The 23352-nt window shown below is 47.7% G+C and overlaps 1 protein-coding gene across 4 annotated transcripts in view; it reads right to left on the bottom strand.

Moving 5' to 3' along the window:
- Arhgap39 (Rho GTPase activating protein 39) overlaps positions 1–23352 on the bottom strand; it is a 70240-nt gene that overhangs the window by 2715 nt on the left and 44173 nt on the right. For 3 of the 4 annotated variants that reach the window (XM_048359102.1, XM_048359103.1, XM_048359101.1), the window contains 5 exons: positions 19823–19906; positions 11977–13342; positions 10097–10658; positions 3771–3863; positions 724–797 (listed from right to left, as the gene is read on the bottom strand). In XM_048359102.1, coding sequence (XP_048215059.1) covers positions 724–797; positions 3771–3863; positions 10097–10658; positions 11977–13342; positions 19823–19906 — 2179 coding nt within the window. The remainder of the gene's footprint in view (positions 1–723; positions 798–3770; positions 3864–10096; positions 10659–11976; positions 13343–19822; positions 19907–23352) is intronic. The other variant, XM_048359104.1, reaches the window with a different exon arrangement.

The raw sequence follows: 23352 nt of genomic DNA, 5'->3' as shown, positions 1-23352 counted from the left end.
ACAAATAGTTACACAGGGAGGTAGGAGGCCAGGCTCTGGGGCAGGTACAGGGGAATCCAAAGGAATTCCTGGGTAAAGATGAGCTGTAGGTATGAGGTCTAGGAGTGTGATATGATTGGGGCCTAGATGTCTTCTAGAGGAGAGAAAGGAGCTAGAGGGCACTTGATAGGAACAGGCAAGACTGGATGTAGGAAAGGACTAACAGCAGGGCCTGGGCTGGTTCATACAGTTTGTGGGCAGGTGGTGTGCTTCAACATGGGCCCATTCTACAACCCACATCTTCCAGGGGCAAAAGTCCTGTCATAGGATCGTCTCTTGGCCTGCTGTGGCTGTGCACAGCCCCTGCATCTTGCCACAAAAGCCAGGGTATTTTAGGGAGTCAGTGCAGCCATGATGCTGTTCAGCCTAGGCTCTCCATGCCAAATACCAGAAGAGGAGGCAGGTCCATCCCACCCTGGTAGACTGCCTGATGCCCTAACAGCCCACACACTGATTTCTCTGAATTGCTCAACTGGGGGTCCAGGGATGAAAATGAGCCCTCCTGAGGGGAAAGGCAGGAAAGCACACACATTCTGAGGCCTTTTGGCTAGCCACTAAGGCAAGCTGTGTGCAGTACCCACGACTCTGCCAGCCAACCAGCACACCCATGAGCCTTGCTGCCTCCTCACTAGACTGTGCTTGAAACTTTCCCACCCTGCCCTCATTTTCCCACAGTGCTTGTACCTTCTTGGCCCCTGTCAGAGCCGCCTTCTGCAGCTTGTGGTAGCAGTACTTGGCGTAGGTGCTTATCGCTACCCCTGGAAAAGAATGGGCACTGGTCAACCTGGTGTATATGTGTGGGGTGTGCAGGAGAGGGGTGGTCCCTACAGGGGCTCTGGGGTACAGCCAATCTGGCCAGGCTACCAACTGCCCCTGACCAGGGCAGCAGTCTAAAACTTCCTCCCAGGCAATGTCCTGTTAGAGGAGAGACCCAAATGAAGTTATTAAGGGAGTATTTCCCCATATCCAGGGACCAGGCTGGGAGAGGAGTTCCTATGCCAGCCTACCCACTTCTCCCAGGCATAGGAACTGTAGATACAGAACTGTAAGAGGTCAGAGGAAGGTTAGAGCATGTCCTTAGGCCTGGAGTGTCTAAGGCCACTCTTTCCTTCACTGGCTAGAACCTAGGGAGCCTCCTTAACCCCTGATCCTGGGCAGGAACCTCTGAACAAGGCATCCAACATCTTGGCCAGTGCTGGGGGTAGGTGAAAAGCTAACATGATGGCAGTTCCAGTTCTTCTGCAGCTCTGGCTGGCCCAGGTCTGACCGAGAGTGGAGTGGGCTGAGTGTCGGTGTGTTAGGGAAGTGGCCTAAGGCCTCGCCACAGAGGGAAGGGACAGTGTGGAGATGCCAGTATCTTAAGTCAACATCCGCTTAATCAGAGGCCAAGCCAGCAGAAGACTGTCAGGGCTTATTCTGATACTTGAGTCCAGTGTCCTCTCTTCAGGAAGGGGCTTTCTGGGACTCAGTCCCAACAACAGTGGTTCTAGCTGCTAGGCTAGAAGAAAGGGTAGGTGGAAGACAGACCAAGGCACAGTGTGAAGGGGAGAGAGTTCTCTCTCCCTAAAGAGCTAGTGTGTGTGTGTGTGTGTGTGTGTGTGTGTGTGTGTGTGTGTGTGTGTGTGTGTGGCACCTGCCTGGTCTCACCAGGAATAGGAGAAGGAAGATGAAAGAACATGTCAAGAGGTATCACAGACAGGTCACTAGCCTGGAATATGAGCACCTGGGCATGGGACACCCCTCCTTTGGAAGATGCTGACCCTCAAGCCCCATACCTACTACTTGGTGTGGTAGTCTTCTAGATCTGGGCTCTCAAGTGGAAACACCTTCGCTTTAGGAAGGAAGTTCCCCTTCCCCCAGATATTTGAGGATTCAGGTGTACCTGGATCCCAGTTTTCAAAAACAAGTATGTCTTAGTCCATGAAAACATTTTCATTACTAGCTATCATAAAATAGTTTTGGGGCTGTGAATATGGCCTAGCGGTAAAGTGCTCGCCTCATATACATGAAGCCCTGGGTTCGACTCCTCAGCACCACACGCACAGAAAAAGCCGGAAGTGGCCCTGGGGCTCCAGTGGTAGAGTGCTAGCCTTGAGCAAAAAGAAGCCAGGGACAGTGCTCAGGCCCTGAGTTCAAGCCCCAGGACTGGCAAAAAACAAAACAAACAAAACTAAAATAGTTTTGCCATTCACTATTTCTGTAAAGGGAATGATTTAATCCAAGTGAAAACAGCAAAAAAAAAAAATTTAAAAATCAGCTATTCAAGTCCTGGATCACATTCCTCAGTCCCATGGGAACCACAACCCTTAGCAGGTTCCAGCCTCATCTGACTTTCAACAGTGCTAGAACTATCTACCACAGGCCATTTCGCTTTTCTAGGTAGCTCTGAGGCTCCTTTATTTTAAGAAGCATGGATAGTGTGTAAGCACTCTGTCTGGTCAACACCAGAGAAGCCCAGGTGCCTCTCTCTTCTCGGTGTTAGCAACTGGAAATGTGGTCATTAGCAACTGAGGTTTGAGGACAGAAGAAGGAGGTAAGCCTGCTACTTCCTGCCTTAAAACCATCCCATGTGGCAAACATACAGGCCTTTAGCCTATGCCTGCTTGGGATCATGACTTCTCAGTGGTGGAAGAAGGCATGATAAGCTTTTTACCTTGCCTGGTCCCAGGAGGGCCTGTTCCCTACCTTACACCGTGGCTTGTACTGTTCTGCCCAGTTCTACCCTACAGAGGAGTCTGCTCCCTATAGCAACAAGACTCTCATGGATTGCTGACAACTGTCCAGCTCCACTCCACATGAGTTTTTCTCAGGCAAGAGCTCAGAGCCTGGATTGCGGCTGCCTGGCATGGGCCTGCTGGGGCATGAGTCCCCAGCCCTGGAGATGCCCCACTGGATTCACCCATGGGTGCCTCTCATGTCCTTGGAGCCTCTTCCTTGCCCAATTTGTTTTAAGCAGGCTTATTTGCAAAATTCCCCTCTGGTCTTGTGTTGGGTCCCCATGGGCAGCAGAGAACTGGTGAAAATTTTCAGAGTGGAACAAAGAGCAAGTCAGAGATTTTGAGACCAGCAAGTGTAGCCACAGCTTGATAGAAGCAGCCCACAGAGAGGAGGTACAGCAGGTCCAGAGCTGCACTAAGGGTCAGGGTGGAAGGCTCTAGAGGCTCAGTGACTTGGCACATCAATCAGAACCACAAATACATCTAGACAGGGAAGGCACAATCTGTCCTGGAGCTCCAATTAGGCAGGGTGGTCCTAATCCAGGGCCAAGGAAGAAGGGTGTTGGTAGAGGCGGGTGGGGAAACTCCAAGCTTTGGGCAGCTGTGCTAGAAGTTCACCATTGAAGGAAAAATTCCTTTATGATTTCTGAATACTAGGCACTAATCACCTGCCCCAGAGGTCCCTGGACTGGGGGTGGGGGGTCACATTTCATAGGGCAACCTAGCCCCTCTGTGAGCTTCACTTTCCATCATTCATTCACATGGGGTACCTCCAGGCTTTCACAGGCTTGTCCTCATGCCCAGTGCCTATCAAGAACCCAGCCAGCAAATTGGGAATTTTTCTAGGTACCATCAAGAAATGTGCAGGAAAGGAGCTTGCTACTTGCACGTGCCCAAGCCTGAGGTTAGTGCCCCTCCCCCAGCCCCGAAGTGGTTAGAAAAGAGAAGGCCAGGCGGCCATGGCTGGAAAGCAGAGTGGTGCAGAGGCAGCACCAAGGCTGTAGGAGGCCCTACCATCCGGCTCTTCAACATAAGGCTTGGGTTTCTTTCTCAGTTTGGACTTCTTCTTACTGTTCCTTTCCAGAAGCTCTTTTATGTGCTGTGTCACTGGGGAGCAAACAGAACCATGAGGACCACAGGACACAAACCAGGAACCATTGCCTATGTGGTTCCCGCATTTGGTGGCAAGGAGGCCCCTGGGCCTGTTGGGGGCTGTCTCCATGCAGCTAGGCCCCAGGGCAGGTGGCAGTGTGCAGACCTGTGCATACATGGGGCTGCAGGATATGCAGGACTCTTCTGCTCTCCCCATCCTGAAGGTGGGCAGAAGGGTAGGGATGTGAGTGTAACCCACCAGCACCCCTCTGGCTCACTGGAAGCCTGGAGCAGCCTGAGCTGGTGCCCAGTCCACCTGCCTGTCCATGACTATAAAACCAAGGAACAGAGGCTAAGGCACCACACAGGCACTGCTGTGAAAGGTGCAGAAGGGGCTTCCTCCTATTGTCAGTGTGGTTCCTGGTGTTGAGTGACTATAGTCACCTAGCTGAGGTCATGCTTGTCAGACTTCTGTACTGTTTATTCTTCCTGCCATTCCCCTCCATATACTTTTTGGAGGAAGCCACAGGGAAGGAGTAGGTTAGAATTATGGATATTTGCTTTATACTTTAGGTTATAATCCAGTATGACTGTTTTGTTGCTCACATTGTCCCAGCTTCGCCACCAGAAGCTATAGGTTGGCTCTGTGTCCCATTACAGTCTCCCAGTCTGGATAACTTTTTGTGTATGTGTGTGCTGGTCATGGGGCTTGAACTCAGGGCCTGGCCACTGTTCCTAAGCCTTATGCTCAAGACTAATGCTCTACCACTTGTGCCACAGTGCCACTACCGTTTTTTGCATGGCTAATTGGAGAGAAGTATCTCCCAGGGACTTTTCTGCTCATGCTTGCTTTGAACCAGGATCCTCAGATCTCAGCCTCCTGAGTAGCTAGAATTACAAGGTGTAAGCCACTGGCACAGAGCTAGAACTCTTAATACAGCCTGCCCTTGTAATGTACTGGCATTTGTGTACTGGTGATCTGAACTCAAAATCTGTTCTTACTCCACTGCAGTTGTTTTCTTTTTTCCTCTTTTTTTTTTTTTTTCGTTCCTTTTGTCAGTCCTGGGGCTTGAACTTAGAGCCTGGGCACTGTCCCTGAGCTTCTTTTGCTCAAGGCTAGCACTCTACCATTGGAGCCACAGTGCCACTTCTGGCGATTTCTGTTTATATGGTACTGAGAACAAGCATTCTACCAATAAGCCACATTCCCAGCCCCAGTTGTTTTGTTTCTTAAAGAGACTTTCAACCAACCTTTTTTTTTTTTGTTTTTTTTAAAGCTTCAGGGTGATAAATGACACAAGACACTGGTTCTGCCCATTCTTGAGCTTTTAAGGGTTTGCTACCTGTTTCAGCTTCTGAGTTTACCAATCTGTTTAAGATCTACTTTTCTTGGTCTGCCAAGTCAGGTTTCTGCCACTTATTCATGTTCTTTCCTGCTTTCAAAACAGCTGCTTTTCCTTGTCCATTCTCTTTGGTCTTTGTGGGTTTATTTTTCTAATTGTAGTGAAATATGTATAACATCAAATTTACCATTTAAATTTTTTCTTCTTCTCCTTCTTCTGATAGTGGGGCTTGACTCAGGGCCCGGAGCTTTTTCTGCTCATAGCTGATGGTTTTCTATCACTTGAGTTACACTTCTACTTCGAGCTTTTTGTTGGTTATTTGGAGATAAGAGTTGTGAGGATTTGTCTGCACAGGCTGGCTATAAACCATGATTCTCAGATCTTAGCCTTTTTCAGTACTTAAGATTATAGGTGTGAGTTATGGGTGCCTAGTCCACTTCAACATTTTTAAATTTTTGTGCCAGTTCTGGGGCTTGAACACAGGGCATGGGCATTGTCCCTGAGCTGCTTTTGCTTAAGGCTAGTGCTCTACCACTTGAGCCACAGCTCCACTTCTGGCTTTTTTGGTGGTTAATTGGAGTTAGTCTCACAGACTTTCCTGCCCTGGCTGGCTTTGAACTGCCACCCTCAGATCTCAGCCTCCTCTGTAGCAAGGATCACAGGCAAGGAGCCACTACTGTTCAACTCTTTTAACCATTTTTAAGCCTATAGTTCAGTTGCAATAAGCACACTCACACTGTCATGAAACCATTACTACCATTCATCTCTATAAACTTTTTACCTTTCCAAACAGAAACTCTCCATTAAAAATTAACTCCTCATTTTCTTTCCTAGCCCTTGGCACCTATCATTCCACTTTCTGTCCACTTTCTGATGATTCTAGGGACATCATGGAAGTGGCATCATGTCCTTCTGTAGCAGGCTTCTTCCACTTATTATGATGTCCTCAAGGTTCATCCATTTTACAACATGTGGTAGCAGAATTTCCTTTCTTGTATGCGTTTACTATATTTATCCGAGGTGCTGGACATCTGAGTTGTTTCTACTCATTTGCTAGTAGACAGGTATCTGTTGAGCCCTTTCTCAATTCTTTCAGATACAAACCTACACAAATTTGCTGATAAAAGCAATTCTATTTCTTTCTTTCCTCCACTTCCTCCTTTTTTTGTGTGTGTGCTAATACTGGAGCTTGAATTCAGTCTTGTATTCTTGCTTTGTCTTTTTGCTCATAGCTAGTACTCTACCACTTAAGCCACACTCCAATTCCAACAATTCTCTCTTGCAATTCTATTTTTAACTATTGAGAAATCACCATATTGTTTTCCTTGTAGGGTTTTTTGTTTTGTTTTCTTGTTGTTGTTTTTTTGTGGTCAGTTGTGGGGCTTGAACTGAGGGACTGGGCACTGTCCCTGAGCTCTTTCTGCTCAAGACTAGCACTCTACAACTTTGAGCCACAGCTTTACTTCTGGTTTTCTGGTGGTTAGAGGTAAGAGTTTCCTGGACTTTCCTGCCCATGCTGGCTTTGAACCATGATCCTTAGCTCTCATCCTCCTGAGTAGCTAGGATTACAGGTATGAGCCACCAGCACTCAGCTACTTATAGGGTTTTTGTCTTTAAAAACACACACAGACACAGACAGACAGACAGACAGACACACACACACACACAGTTTTTGTAGTGAAAAAGGTGGAGTAAAAGGAAATGGGGTATGGGCTGGGAATGTGGCTTAGTGGTAGAGTGCTTGCCTAGCATGCATGAAGCCCTGGATTCAATTCCTCAGTACCACATAAACAGAAAAGGCTGGAAGTGGCACTATGGCTCAAGTGGTAGATTGCTAGCCTTGAGCAAAAGAAGCTCAGAGACAGAGCCTAGGCCCTGAGTTCAAGTCCCAGGACTGGCAAAAAAACAAACAAACAAACAAACAAACAAAAAAACCGAAATGGAGTATTTAACTTTTTTAAGTGGTAGTGGGGTTTGAATGTCGCCCGGGGCTTGCATGGGCTCTACCCATTTTAGTCATACACCTGGGCCTCCCCCTCCCTTCAGTTATTCAGATAGGGTCTTGCATTTTTTGCCAGGGCTGGTCTTTGATTACAGTCTTCCTCTTATTCTTCCAGCATAGTTTGATTGACAGGCACATGCTAGTATGTCTGACTTGGTTGAGATAGGTCTCACTAACTTTCCACCTGGGTCAGTCTTGAATTACCATCCTCCTGATCTCTGTCTCAGAGTAGCTGGAATTACAGATATGCACCACCACTTCTGGCTATGGTTTTCACTGAGGTTGGCATCAAACTCATGATATTCTCATCATAGTCTCTCAAGTGCTGGAATTATAGGTGAGTCACCATGTCTTGCTCAACCTGCCATCTTTAGCCAGTATCTAGGAAAGTTGTGCTGAAAGCAAGGCACAGTTTTCCAAGAGGCTGATGCAGAACTGTTCCTTCATGGAACTTGTATCCAGTGGCATGTGCTTCTTGATGTCTGGGCTTGTCTGCAGGGATCCTTAGAGACCTGTTAGTACCTGGCACATAGGTGCTACCATCTAAGACACAAAAGTTGACCTAGGGTTATATTATGGTGCCTTTATCCTGGGGTGGTGACCATGTAATAGATACCACAAAGATGCTGGTGAAGAAATCAGATGCTCACGAAGTTCTCTCATGGCCTTACATTGGGGACAGGCAGTTCAGAATAATGCACCAAACACAGGAGCCAGACTCAGTTCGGCCACCTTTATCATATGTCATAAGACAAGTGCCTAGCCTCGAATAGGTACCTGATCTCTTGACTGCAGTTTCCTTTTTCTAAGTGCTGTGCATCAGACTAGTTGGTCCTCCAGAACCCAGGCTGCAGCCTTCTGGGTTGGTAAAGTCAGTCTTCCTGGCTAACAGCCAGAAGCCACGTTCTTAACCAATGTTGTTTGCACGTGGGACCTCTCAGGGACAGCAAGCTTGCTGGAGAGAGCAGCATGAGGCCCACTGAAGAAGGAGCAGTCACCCTCTGTGTGGAAGTCTCTTCTCAGGTTCCAGGGCAAGCAGAGACTCAGTCAGATAAACCTAGGATTGAATCGTGGGGCTGGAGTCCTGGCTAAGAGGGCAACATAGGTACAACAGCCTGGATGTAAGTTACCTGCTGATGGGACCACACAGAAAGCCTCAGTCCCCAGACTGAACTTAACTTTAGTGCAAATTAGGACTCCAGGACTCTTTAGTGTGAGACATTAGAAAGTACAACAGAACTCTGTGTTTACAGCAGTGGTTTTAGCAGTCCTGGCTGGTGGGATTACCTCTGCTACATACTTGCTAGTCAGCTAGCCCAAGCTCTGTTGGGGAATCTTGGGTGTCAGTCTCCAACTACTTACTTGCTCACTAACTTTCACTAAGTGCACTCCTGGGTGCCTGCCACAGAGCACTGCTCGGTTGGGCAGTGGAGATATGTTTCCATGGCCTCCAGATCAAGACACATTTGTTCTCTTGACTTTTTTCTTTCTTTTTTTTTGTTTTTTTGGAGGCAGGGAGGCCAATGCTAAGGTTCAAATTCAGGACCTCATGGTTGCCAGGAAGGGATTCTTACACATGAGACAGAGTCCCATCTCAATGTCTCTTTAGAAGAAGCAGATTAGGCAACCTATGAAGCCACAGCAACACAGCTCCTACCTAGGACTTTCCTCCTGCTCCTAGAAAGGCCTGAGGACCAGCGAATGGGGTTTCCAAGGCCCTACTCAGCCCACTGACCCAAACTCAGGCTGCCTGGCACCCAGCTTTGGAGCTTGGTATAGGTGTGGGAGCCAAGGCTACACAGTAGGCTGTGTAGTTTCTGGGACCTATGTTGAAAAGTGCATGGGGGATGAAACACACGGCTTCAGAGCTTTCCCTTACAAGTGGTTGAGGTTCTACACAGTGATCTGCCAACATATCTTCCCCAGGAACCCATCCCTGCCTACAGCCACTGCCCATTTTCATGTACACAGACTAGCCCCACAATGTGCTTCGTTCATACCAGCAGGGCAGGGCCTATAGAAATCTCTGATGAGAGGCTCAGTTTGTACAGAGGCAAAGGCTGAAGGAGCCTAGGTTTCACTCTCCTTCCTGAGGAACAGTGCAGTGTGTCTAATCTGTGGGTATAAAGGTGCATATCATGTTCAGATGTTAATTCCATGGTTGTGCTCTATAGGTGTGTACAATCATTGGAGTGGTGCACGGCCTGCTGCACACAGGTGCTATGGCCCTGCCTTGTATTCAGTCTGCCTAGGGCTCAGGTCAGCCATCTGGCTGACAGGTCCATGCTTGGACCTAGACCAACCTGGCACATCACCACTGGGGGCCTTGTGTTGGTCCCACAGCCACCTTCTGACCTCTGAAGGCAGTTCATCTCATAGTGCCCAGAGGCTGCTGGTCTTGTGCACATGAGCATTTCATGTGCCTATAGGTTTGGGTTTGTCAATGCACTATGGTCACCATGTTCCTTCCTGCTCGGGCCTTTGGACAGGACCCTGCCTAGAGTACAGGTCTGAGCCTCCTTGGGCAATTGCTTGGAGTTGCAGGATGAGAGACACCAAATGCAACTCTACTGTGGCAGGCAGAGAGGTCAACAGACCACAGGGACTTGCAGCAAAGGACATCAGCTGACTGAGACAGGAGGCCGAATGTCCTTGTCTCTGCCAGGCCTGTCCAGGTTCTTCTCAGGCCCAGGTAGGGTTCCCTGAATATACCCATGACCCCGTGGAAACTGGGGTACAGGGTCTTTCAGGGGACATGTGTGTCTTTTCTGGAGGGAGCCCTAGTGTATGACGCTGCCTGGGAAGTTACCAAGAAACTGACCAGTGTTTGGGAACCCTTTCCATGGCTCTTACCTCAGTAGAGCCAGAGCAAGGTATCAATGGCCCTACGCAGTGGGCCTTACCTTTGGTGTCATTGACGGGGTCCATGTGCCGGTAGATGTAGCCCTCTAGGTAGGAGTGGAACTTCGGTGTGGGAGGGAAGAAGGCCAAGCAGATAGCCATGAGTTCCCAGCCACGAGCTAGGCTCTCCAGGCGGAAGTTCTCAGTGGTTTGCCTGCACAGCTGTATGTACAGCTCATCCCGAAGACCCTGTGCACTCCAGCCTTTGGTGGCAATCTCCAGGGCCACATGCAAGGGGTCTGTCTTAGCCCTCCGGTCACCCATGTACATCTGGATCAACTTGAAGATCTCACAAGCCTCCTTCTTTACATGCCGGTCACTGGTCACAATCATGGGCTTCTTGATAGACTCGCTGCTCCAGGCCAGCATGTTGGCAATGGACACTTTCCGCCGGAAGAGGCCCTGAGTATGCTTGTTAAAATGCTTGGAGGCCCAGTTCTCGATGTCTGTTTCTGATGAGGGCTTGCGTAGTGTGAAGGTGGGGAAGACACAACTGGAGCTGGGTATTGCACTGCGATTCTGCCGGCTGCTCTCAAACTGGGCACAGGCACCAAGGTCTTCAGACTGGGAAGGACAAATGGGGCTGGGCCATCAGGGTGGAGTGGCTGGCCAGCCAGTCTCACCTAGACTACAGCCTCAAGGGGCATAAACAATCCAGGTACAGCATGGCCTGCCTAGCAGATACATCCAAGAAGCTAAGCTTGCACTCCTGGGGCAGCTAAGTAATAATGGCCTTGCTGTCAGACTCCCAGGTAACCCTGCTTATGGTAGGGGGAGGGAAGGGCATCCCCAGGTGGGACACAAACTCATCCTGTTGTCTCCAAGAAATAGCTGACATCCCAGTCTCCTCAGGTGATGCTCCTGTCCCTACTCCCACTTCTGTGGGACCCTGGTGCTGGAAAAGATGCTCTTTTGCACTTGCTCTAGGACTCATCACTGCAAAGACCTTCTGTTTGTGCCGTTCTGAGACATGCCTCTGGGCTCCAAACTTCAGCTCCTGATAGATGGTGGCCTTTTGTCTGCCCATTCCATATTTCCCAAAGTTGCCTCTTCTGTCTATCCTGTTGACCCCCACATTTACAAGAAGTGGACAGAAACACTGACTAGTAGTGGTTCTAGTGTTTCACTGAGGCTACACAAAGCGGCATAACACTGGCTGCCCAGCTGTGTGGAGGTAGACATCTTTCCAGGCCTTTTTGTTCTCATTCTGCTGGCTGTGGGCCCAGTCTACTGGGCAGACCTAGCAGACACAGGCCACCCTCTACCTTGGTTACCTGGGCTACAGCAACCCAACATAGATGGTGGGGCCAGGAAATGAGAACAAGGACATCAGGGCTGGGGGTCTTGGGACCTAGTGGTCTCTAGAGGAAAGCCTGTGGGCATGGATGCTCAGAATCTGAGCCTGTAAAATAGAGGAACTGACTGACATGTTCTTGGCACCACATGGGAGGATATGACCAGCCATCTTCTGGCTTTCATTTTAGCTATGGTTGTGACATCTGGGGATAATCTGGGTTGCCACACTTAAGAGTGCCTGACACGCATCTTCCCAGCACTTCAGGGTATCCTAGTCACAGAACTGGCGCATCCCTAGTTGCTGTGATCTTGCTTCTGAGCCTTGGAGTCAGGACACAGCCTCTAGCTCTCAGGCCAAGTTAGTGAGCTACAAAGCCCTATGACTGGTAGCAGTCTAGAGAGAAACCCTGTATCTATGCTTTCAATGTCCATAGTATGTGAGGCCCTCATGTTTCTAAGCACCACACTCATGTGTGGATACTAAGCACACATGAGTCCGCTCTGCCCTGCGCGGACCCCAGGCTCTTGGACATTACCTGAGGCCCTGGTGGGCCCACAGCCCATGCACCCCCTATCAACCCCTCACCTGTGAGGGGTGGAGGTAAGGTTCCGGTGAGGCCAGGTTGGTCTGCACAGAGACACTCTTCTCTAGCAGGATCTGGGGAAAGCCAAGCTTCTCGAAGGTGCTCCGCTTCCAGTGCTTGCTGTCCTGCTGGGCCAGTGCCTCATCCTCACTAAAGGCACGCACCACAGGCCCAGGCATGGGTAGTGGCACAGCGCCATCACTCTCATACCCTGAGCCATCTTGCTGGGAGTCCCAGCTGCCCCTCTGCTTCATGTGGAAGTGGGCCTGCTGTGCCTCCCATGCCAGCCGTGCCTGAGCCATGAAGGGCTCAGCTGCACCTCGTGCCACATCTGCCTCAGCCTCTGCACGCTTCATCTGAGTGAGGCTGGGTCCACATGGGGAGCGCTCCTCAGCCAGGGGCTGCTCGCCTAGCAGGTCCCCTGGGCCATCAGTGGAGGCGGCACTAGGGACTTGGCAGAGAGAGGGCTTTCTACTCTTTCTCTTTCGGGTACCTGGGGAATAGCCCGTGGAGGACATGGTATCCTGCTGGCTGGACCAGGACATGGCATCCTCCTGGGTTTGGGGCAGTGATGTGGATGGCTGGCCTGACCGTGGTGGCTCAGGCCCCTCCATGGTACTATAGTCTCCAGACCTGACACCCAGGCGTTGGTCCCTTAGTAAGCAGGGGCTGGGCTGAAGGGAGTAGGAGCCGCCACCTGGGTTGGGTGTATACTTGTGCCTTGGTCCTGCACGAAGTTTGGGGCTGGAGCCTGCCTGCTCCACATATACCAGCTGCCGCACATACTCCTTGCCCACCGGGCTGTACTCCAGACTCAGAAAGCGTTCGGGACACTTCTGCTTAGTGCGCACCAGCTGCTGGCAGGGTGAGGTGGGAGCCTGCTTGGCTGCTGGCAGGAACGGGCGGGGCTTTCGGCCTGGAGACCTCTGTGGTGAGCCCACCTGGTAGGGGCCACTGGCTTCAAACTGCATATCCATGGGGGGCTCATCATAAATGGGGGCCTGGTATTCCACAGGGGGCTCCTCATAGAGGGGGGGCTCATAGCCATAGCGAGGGGAGGAGGGCTGAGAATCGCTGGAGGGCTTTCGGGGCTGTGCAAGCAATGGTGAACAGCTCCCAGAGAGTTCGGCCCTCCTCATGAATGGTGAGGGACGTCTCTCAGGGAAGAAGACAGTGCCATCTGAGTCAGGGGTGAAGGTTTGTAAGTTGGGTGAGTGCTGGCTACCAGAGGGTCTGCGGGGGCGACCCCCAGGCTGGCCATCCAGGGAGTAGCCATTGCCCTGAGGGGCAAGGAAGCTGGGCTCTCTGTCAGCAACTTTGATGAGCATTCGCTCCTTGGTGCCTGAGTTCCACCGAAGTGAGGAGGTCCTGTGCAGGAAGTGGACAGGTGGTTACTGGTGGTGGTAAGCCTCTCTATCCAGCCTGTGGTTTCTTAGTGTTCCCTTCCCCCCACCTCTTAGGTGACTCCCCATGAATCATCCTTCTTAGGGAATCCTCTTTTTTTTTTTTTTTTTTTTGCCAGTCCTGGGCCTTGGACTCAGGGCCTCAGCACTGTCCCTGGCTTCTTTTTTGCTCAAGGCTAGCACTCTGCCACTTGAGCCACAGCACCAATTCTGGCTTTTTCTATATATGTGGTGCCAAGGAATTGAACCCAAGGTTTCATGTATACGAGGCAAGCACTTTACCACGGTCATATCCCCAGCCCCGGAAACCTCTATCTTGACTGTTCCTGTGTCCAAGTGGCTTCTAAGGCTGAGGGTGGGTGATGACTTAAGGGATTTCTCCATAGAACACAGAAATCAACAACAGACCTCACTCCAGGGTCTAAAGTCTGCCCATGATGTTGCCAATAGCCTAGTATGGCTTTATACCACTACCTCAGGCCTACTGCACAACCAGAGGCTTCTATGAATCCTCCACATACCCTCTGGGAGTTGCACTGTCTGGATCTTGACCCATCACCTAGTAGGGTAGTGCTGAATATCTGGTCTCTTCTCAACCTTCCTTGCTCACTGATGACAGAGGTACTACCACTGGGCCATACTGCTGGGGACATGCTGACAATATGCTCACATATGTCCTACCCCACAGACCAAAGGTTGGTACAGGCCCTGCATCCATACCTATGTCTATCACACCAGGTGGCCACACACAAGACATTGTCCTATTCTTTTCCCAGGCTGCTTAGGCCTGTCTGGAACTTCCAGCACTTCTTCATTTATTTATTTATTTATTTATTTATTTATTTATTTATTTATTTATTTATTTATTTATATTCATTCATTCATTCATTCATTCATTCATTTATTTTTTTTGCCATTCCTGGGGCTTGAACTAAGGGCCTGAGCATGGTCCATGGCTTCTTTTTTCTCAAGGCTAGCACTCTACCACTTGAGCCACAGCGCCACTTCTGGCTTTTTCTATATATGTGGTGCTGAGGAATCAAACCCAGGGCTTCATGTATAGGAGGTGAGCACTCTACCACTAGGCCATATTCCCAGACCTGCCAGCACTTCTTGAATCCATGATTGGATATATATATTTACTAGGTATGGGTGGTATCCCTGAGCATTTTATGTTCAAGGCTAGCACTTTAGCACTTGAGCACAGCTCTATTTCCACTTTTTTTTTTTTGTAGTCAGTTGGAGATAAGAATCTTATACACTTTTATACCTAGGTAGGCTTTGAATTGCAATCTTCAGATCTCAGCCTCCTTAGTAACTAGATTTACAAGCATGAGCCACTGGCACCCAGCTTCCCATTCCCTTTTGAAATATGCTTATTCCATTTCTTCTCCTCTGGGAAGCAATTAGAGTTTCCATTGTGTACTGGACAGTTTTCATGATGTACATTTCTGTACTGCCCATCTTTATCTTGTCTGTACTCAGAACAGGCATTTCTTCTCATCTGCCTTCCATCTGCCAATTCTCTCTACATACCCACACCCACACCCACACTTCCTTTTTTTTTTTTTTTTTTTGGCCAGTCCTGGGGCTTGGACTCAGGGCCTGAGCACTGTCCCTGGGCTTCTTCCGGCTCAAGGCTAGCACTCTGCCACTTGAACCACAGCGCCACTTCTGGCCGTTTTCTGTATATGTGGTGCTGGGGAATCGAACCTAGGGCCTCGTGTATCTGAGGCAGGCACTCTTGCCACTAGGCTATATCCCCAGCCCCCACACTTCCTTTTTGATAAGAGCTTACATACTTCAGGCCCAGGCTGGTTTTGAAGAGTGAACCTCTCAGATCTCAGCCTCCTGAGCAGCTAGGATTACAGGTGTGGACCATCAGCACCCAGATGTTTCTTTATTTGGAGATAGGGTCTCCTAACATAAGCTTGAACTTGAATCCTCTTGCCTCAGCCTCCTTAGTATTGGGATTATAGGCATGCACCACCATGCCTGGCCTTCCTTCCTTCCTTCCTTCCTTCCTTCCTTCCTTCCTTCCTTCCTTCCTTCCTTCCTTCCTCCCTCCCTCCCTCCCTCCCTCCCTCCCTCCTTCTCTCTCTCTCTCTTCTTTGTTTTTTGGTGTTTTTGTTTTGTTTTGTTTTGCCAGTCCTAGGTCTTGAACTCAGGGCCTGAGCACTGTCCCTGGCTTCTCTTTTTGCTCCAGGCTAGCACTCTACCACTTGAGCCACAGCGCCACTTCTGGCTTTTTCTATATATATGGTGCCGAGGAATAGAACTCAGGGCTTCATGTATGTGAGGCGAGCACTTCACCACTAGGCCATATTCCCAGCCCCACCCCCCTTTTTTTTTGTCAGTCGTGGGGCTTGAACAGTCGTGATGCTATCCCTGAGCTGTTTTGTTTTGTTTTGTTTTGTTTTTGCTCAAGGCTAGTACTCCTTAACACTCTGACCCACAGAGCCACTTACGGTTTTCTGGTGGTTAATCGGAGATAAGAGTCTCATCAACTTTCCTGCACAAGCTGGTTTTGAACAGTGATTTCCAGATCCAGTGATTCTTCCAGAGTAGCTAGGATTATGGGCATGAGACACCAATGGCTGGCTAATGTGTGTGTGTATGTGTGTGTGTGTGTGTGTGTGTGTGTGCGCGCACACCAGTACTGGGGCTTGAATTCAGGGCCTGGTTGCTGTCTCGGAGCTTTTTTGCTCAAGGCTAGTGTTCTACCATTTGAACCACAGCTCTACCTCTGGCTATTTGTTGGTTAATTGGAGATAAGAGCCTCACAAACGTTCCTGACTGGCTGGCTTTGAACCATAATCCTGAGATCTCAGCCTCCTGAGTAGCTAGGATTACATGCATGAGCCACCAGTGTCTGGGTCAATCTAATTTTTAAATCACAGCCAGGCACTGGGGCAAAATGAATAAAAGAAGCTCATGGCCAGTCTGAGTTCAAGACTTAGGACCAGCAAATATACACAAAAAGATCATTGTTTTGTTTTTATAATTGGTTGTTAGCACATATCAATCAGACAAAGATGCTTCATTGTGATATTTTCAAACATACATATAATACATGGATCAAATTCATCTCTTACTATTCTTTCTCATTTTCTCTCCCCATGAAATTATTATTTTTGCTCTATTCAGGCTGCTATAACAAAATATGTTGCCCTGGTAGCCTAAAAACAACAGAAATGGGGTTGCTGATTTAGCTCAGTCAAAGAGCTATTCCCTGGTAAGAACAAGGCCCTGAGTTTGGTCCTCAGCTCTGAAGAAAACAAAAACAGAAACCCAGAAATTTATTTCCAATAGTCTGGAGGCTAGAAGTTCCAAGTCAAGGCACCAACAGAATCAGTTCTTCCTGGTTCAGAGATTGTAGCTGGTTGTTGTTTCCTCACATAGTGGAAGGGTGAAGTCTCTGGGAACTCTATAAGAACAAGAACCTCATTCTTCACTCCCATGAAGGCACTGATTTGAGGTCATGGAGACCTCATTATCTCATTTACATTATCCACTTGAGGGTAAGGATTTCAACATGGGAGACACACAATCAGACTTTAGCATTGTCAGTACTGAATTCTTGGGTTGAATTAATGTATCTTTCAGTTCTAAATTATCTACTTGATTTATTTTAGGTCATGTAGAACCTTTTTTTATTTCAGTGTTCAAGAGAGTGCTGTTAGCTGGGAATAGAGCCTAGTGGTAGAGTGCTTGCCTCCTATACATGAAGCCCTGAGTTTGATTCCTCAGCACCACATATATAGAAAAAGCCAGAAGTGGTGCTGTGGCTCAAATGGTAGAGTGCTAACCTTGAGCAAAAGAAGAAGCCAGGGACAGTGGGACAGTGCTCAGGCCCTGAGTTCAAGCCCCAGGATTGGCAAAAAAAAAAAAAAAAAAAAAAGAAAAGAAAAAAAGAGAGAGAATGCTGTTAATGAAATCTATAATGATTATTATCAGGCATGGACCTCTTACTTGAAATTGATGAAAGGTTTTCATCACACACACACACACACACACACACACACACACACACTTAAAGGAAGATTTCCACATAAGTATACAATGTATCCTGATGAACCTTTCCCATACTCTTTCTTTTCTCCCTCCCTCTTCTTAAAACAATTTCAATGGGCTTCACTGTGCTATTTTCATACATGCAAATAAGCTATATCAACCATATTCATCCTCATTCATCTCTTCATTAACCTTCCCTGCTCCTACTGGTATCTACTCTCCCTGTTTTATGCCTCCCCCCCACCTTTTTTTTTTCCTTAAAGGTATGGATTAATTAAACCAAAGGATTTGTCTATGGTATTTCAGACATGTATGCATATGTTTTGCTGAAAATAACCCTCTCTATTGCTTTCTCTTCCCTAAGTCACACAATCCACTTTTGATTGACTCTTTTCACTAAGGTTCTTTATGTTTTTTTTTGGTTGTTGTTTTTGGTTGTGGGGCTTGAACTCGGGGCTTAGGCGCTGTCCCTGAGCTCTTGTGCTCAAGGCTAGTGCTCGCTCTACCACTCTGAGCTACAGCACTAGTTCCAGTTTTCTGATGGTTAATAACTGTAGATAAGAGTTTCATGGACTTTCCTGCCCAGGCTGAATTATAAAGAGTGTACCTTTTGACATTTCCAAAAGCAATAGAAGAGAATTTATTTTAAGTAATAATTATGTCATCCTTCACCAATAGTTGGTGTGGTCAGTAAACATATGTGTTGTAGGTATCAAAAAGTAAAAAAACAACAAGAAATATGGTTCATGCCCGTAATCCTAGTTACTCAAGAGTCTGATATCTGGGGCTAGGAATATGGCCTAGTGGGTAGAGTGCTTGCCTCAGATACATGAAGCCCTGGATTCGATTCCTGAGCACCACATATATAGAAAAGAGCCAGAAGAGGCAATGTGGCTCAAGTGGCAGAGTACCAGCCTTGAGCAAAAAGACAGTGCTCAGACGCTGAGTTCAAGCCCCAGGACAGGCAAAAAACAAACAAAAGAGTGTGATATCTGAGGACTGTGGTTCAAAGACAGCCAGGGTAGACTCTTATCTCCAATTAACTACCAGAAAATCATAAGTGGTGCTGTGGCTCAAAGTAGTAAGAGAGCTAGTCTTGAACGAATGAGCTCAGGGACAATGCCCACGCTATGAGTTCAAGCCTCATGACCAATAATAACAACAAAAAAAGAGTTTTCCTACTGGGCACAATTAGCTCACACATGTAATCCTCATTGATCCACACAATCACCATTTGAAGCCAGCCTGGGTAAAATGTTCATGAGACTCTACAACAACCAGCTATCTAGGTGCCTATGGCTTATGTCTATAATCCTAGTTACTAAAGAAGCTGAGATCCAATGATAAAGGTTAAAAGCCAGTCCAGGCAAACAAATCCTAGAGATTCTTATCTCTAACCAGCAAAAGTCAGAACTGGAGGTATGGCTCAAACAGTAGAGCAACAATCATGAGAGATAGAGCTAAGTTGAATAACAACATAAGGTCATGAATTCATGTTCCAGTATGGCACAAAAACAAAACCTCTACATATGCCTATAGATAAGGATGGGAAGCTGCTGATTTGGAGGGGGGAGGAATGGAGCTAGACAATGGTTCCTGAGGGTGGCATAGCATAGTTGTGGTAATTAAAGGTTTGGTAGATAGGGCTACCATAAAGAGTACAGCACATGGGGTTGGGGATGTAGCTTAGCAGTAGAGTGTTTGCCTAGTATGCATGAAGCCCTAGGTTCAATTCCTCAGCACCACATAAATAGAAAAAGCCAGAAGTGGGGCTATGGTTCAAGTGGTAGAGTTCTAGCCTTGAGCAAATAGAAGCCAGGGACAGTGCTCAGGCCCTAAGTTCAAGCCCCAGGACTGGAAGAAAAAAGAAAAGTACAGCTCTTGATCCATGAGAGGAGAGGTACCACTAAGGTCATCGGGAACCCTAAGCCAGCTGGCCTGAGCTGAAATATGACTTGCCACTGTAAGAATGAGCCTCCACCATGAATATGCTTAGTTCACAGTTGATGCCCAGACAATGAATTGATGCCAAGAGCACAGAACATGTCCCTACAGCCACACAGACCCAATTCAGGACCAGGGAAGGCTTATATTCTCTTACACACTCCTGATATACAATAAACATAAACCTGAGAAACAAACCCAACTGGCTGAACAAACTGCTAAGGACACTCAGGTCTCTCAGTACTTTTCCCAGCAGCAGCACTGCTTGGGTAGTCAGTCAGTGACTGGGATACCTGGCTACCCCACAGAACCCTGATCTTGCCCTGCATTTTCCACAGAAAAGCAGGACCAGGAAGGAAAAATCCAGTCAGCCTGGGAACAGTCCTGCCTACCTGCCTGCCTAGCAAAGAAGCACCAGGGTCCTGACCCAATCCACCCAGCTGATCTCCTGAACCAACAGATGGATGTGCCCAATGGCAGGTTCTACCTGTAGTGAAGGAGCTGGCTGTCCACACTGTAATCTTGATAAACCTCATACTCCTTCTCCAGGAACATACCCGGTGGTGAAGAACTGAAACAGAATGAACAAGATGTGAGTGTAAGTGAACATGTACATCTTCCCTTCGGTCTCTACAAAAGAACCTGGTTTGTAACCTCTTCCACAAAGTCAGACCCTTCATCAGTCTAAATGGTATTCCTTATGTCCTACACCCACTTTTCCCCCACAGGGAGAATACAGTTGCCTGTCCAGAGCATACAGAATCCTGCTTGGTAGCATGGGACCTGCACTATCCCAGTTTTCTGTAGCTCAGACCACCAGAATGCAGAGCTGCTGTTCTAAGAGCTCAGAGATGGGGTGAGTAGGAATTACAACTTGAATGGGACATGACAGAATGACCTGAGGAGGAAACAGCTAGAAAGACTTTCATGGGGACTATAATGGAATGAGGGTTAGAGCTTAACACACAAAGGTACCCAACAATTATCCGTGCTCTGAGTGACTAGGCTTTTATCCTGACAAATATTCAAAAACCATGTGACCACATTATTATCTACTTATGATTATAAAGAACAATGGGGTCTGGGAATATGGCCTAGTGGCAAGAGTGCTTGCCTTGTATACATGAAGCCCTGGATTCAATTCCCCAGCACCACATATACAGAAAATGGCCAGAAGTGGCGCTGTGGCTCAAGTGGTAGAGTGCTAGCCTTGAGCAAAAAGAAGCCAGGGACAGTGCTCAGGCCCTGAGTCCAAGCCCCAGGACTGGCAAAAACAACAACAAAAAAAAAACCAACAACAATGGCCTAGAAAAGGAAAAAAATTACTTAACTTGATCAAGACTATTCATATTAAGATGGGTGCCAGTGGGCTCGGGATATAGCCTAGTGGCAAGAGTGCCTGCCTCAGATACACGAGGCCCTAGGTTCGATTCCCCAGCACCACATATACAGAAAACGGCCAGAAGCGGCGCTGTGGCTCAAGTGGCAGAGTGCTAGCCTTGAGCCGGAAGAAGCCAGGGACAGTGCTCAGGCCCTGAGTCCAAGGCCCAGGACTGGCAAAAAAAAAAAAAAAAAAAAAAAAAAAAGAGTAGCTTAACCAAAAAAAAGCAAAAAAAAAAAAAGATGGGTGCCAGTGGCTCACCCCTATAATCCTGGTTACTCAAGAGGCTGAGATGTGAGGATGGCAGTTCAAAGCCAGCCCCAGCAGGAAACTCTGTGAGACTTTCTCCAATTAATCACCAGAAAACTGAAAGTGGCACTGTGGCTCAAAGTGGTAGAGCACCAGCCTTGAGCAAAAGAGCTTAAGGACAACGCCTAGACCCTGAGTTCAAGGCACATGACCAATCAAAAGAAAAAGGACTACTTGTATTAAACCTAGGCCTCTGTAACACTCAGGAGCAAAAGAGCAAAAGAGCAAAAGACTTACTGAAGTTAGGATAGGAACATTCACTTACAAGTATTATCCAATGCGGTTAAGTCTGTTTTGTTTTGTTTTTGTTGCCAGTCCTGGGCATGGACTCAGAGCCTGGGCCCTGGCAGAATTCTTTTTGCTCAAGGCTAACACTCTACCTCTAGAGCCACAGCGCCACTTCTGGCTTGTTTCTATATATGTGGTGCTGAGGAATCGAACCCAGGGCTTCATGTATATGAGGCGAGCACTTTACCACTAGGCCATATTCCCAGCCTCCAATGCGATTAAGTCAAAGGGGAAAAAAGCAAGAGATTTCAAGTTTAGGGTTTGAACACAGGGCCTGGGCACTGTCCCTGGGCTTCTTTTATTCCCACTTCAGTCACAGCTCTTCTTTCAGCTCTTATATAGTTTGTTAGAGATGAAAGAGTCTCATGGACTTTTCTGACCATACAGGCTTTGAACCATGACCAGCAGATCTGTTTCCAGAGTATCTAGGAATACAGATATGAACCACTAGCACTTAGTGAGACTTAAGTATCTTGAAGAAAGTTAAATTTGTTGTCCTTGAAAAGCTAAAAAGGGGGAGGGGGAGAGAGGCTGGGAATATGGCCTAGTGGTAAAGTGCTTGCCTTGTATACATGAAGCCCTGGGTTGGATTCCTCAGCACCACATATATAGAAAAAGCCAGAAGTGACGCTGTGGCTCAAGTGGTAGAGTGCTAGCCTTGAGCAAAAAAAGAAGCCAGGGACAGCGCTCAGGCCCTGAGTTCAAGCCCCAGGACTGGCAAAAAAAAAAAAAAAAAAAAGCTCTAAGAATCAAATAAAAGCCTACTAGTAATATTAATGGAGCCTGGTAATGCAGCCTTCACTTAATGTAATACATGACACGTGGATTTTCTGCTTATTAATTAACAGTAACTAGTTAGGAACCAAGTTAATCCTTGTGACAAAATAACAGCAGCAACAATAAAAACAAAGCTAGGTATGGTGGCTCATGCCTGTAAGCCCAATTACTGAGGAGGTGAAGGCAAGATTACACGTTTGAGACCAGTGTGGTCAGAGTTATTAGCAAGGGCCTATGTCCAAAAAAATATAGGGGGTTGGGAATATGATCTAGTGGTAAAGTGCTCGCCTCGTATACATGAAGCCCACATATATAGAAAAAGCTGGAAGTGGCGCTGTTGCTCAAGAGGTAGAATGCTAGTCTTGAGCAAAAAGAGAAGCCAGGGACAGTGCTCAGGCCCTGAGTTCAAGCTCCAGGACTGGCAAAACAAAACAAAAACAAATATAGGTTACTATTCACCCTTTAGACATGGCATAACCTGCTTTCCATTTATTGAAAGTGTAATTTTTCCATAATAAACTTTTGTATCGCTTTCATTATATTTCACATCTTTCTGATAGATGTGAGCCACGAGCTTAGCTCATCTTGACTTCTAACCACTATAATCATCCTCATGTGGCCCTGGTTGGTTTTCTTGCATAGTTTCTCAGCAAACTATAAAGACTACTCTGTCAGCACAGAGGTGTCACTTTATGCTTGGACTCTGGACCATCAGCACCAAGAAAGTGCCTGATTTCCTTGTTATTAGCTCAAGATAAACCAAGTATACTCCAACTTGGAAGGAATCACTTCTTTTTTTTTTTTTTTTTTGCCAGTCCTGGGCCTTGGACTCAGGGCCTGAGCACTGTCCCTGGCTTCTTCCCGCTCAAGGCTAGCACTCTGCCACTTGAGCCACAGCGCCGCTTCTGGCCATTTTCTGTATATGTGGTGCTGGGGAATCGAACCTAGGGCCTCGTGTATCCGAGGCAGGCACTCTTGCCACTAGGCTATATCCCCAGCCCCAAGGAAGGAATCACTTCTGTCCTGATCATTATATATACCATCCTTCTGACCCAAATTGTGGCATCCAATTGTCTTGCTGCCATCCAGAACCACACTTGTCTGTGTGTGCCCAGTAAACTGTACTCTACAATCTGGGGTCTGTTTCATGCAAGATAATGATGAGGCCAGGCTAAACACAGAGCTGGGACTCATACATTGGGAGGGGCTTATCCATAACATTTCTATGATTCCAAAAGACCTCAGAATATTCTAACTTCCAC

This window comes from Perognathus longimembris, chromosome 12, assembly GCF_023159225.1.
Source record: "Perognathus longimembris pacificus isolate PPM17 chromosome 12, ASM2315922v1, whole genome shotgun sequence".
NCBI lineage: Eukaryota > Metazoa > Chordata > Mammalia > Rodentia > Heteromyidae > Perognathus > Perognathus longimembris.
Note: the sequence above shows the minus strand (reverse complement) of the source record. Positions and strands in the feature narration are given on the sequence as shown.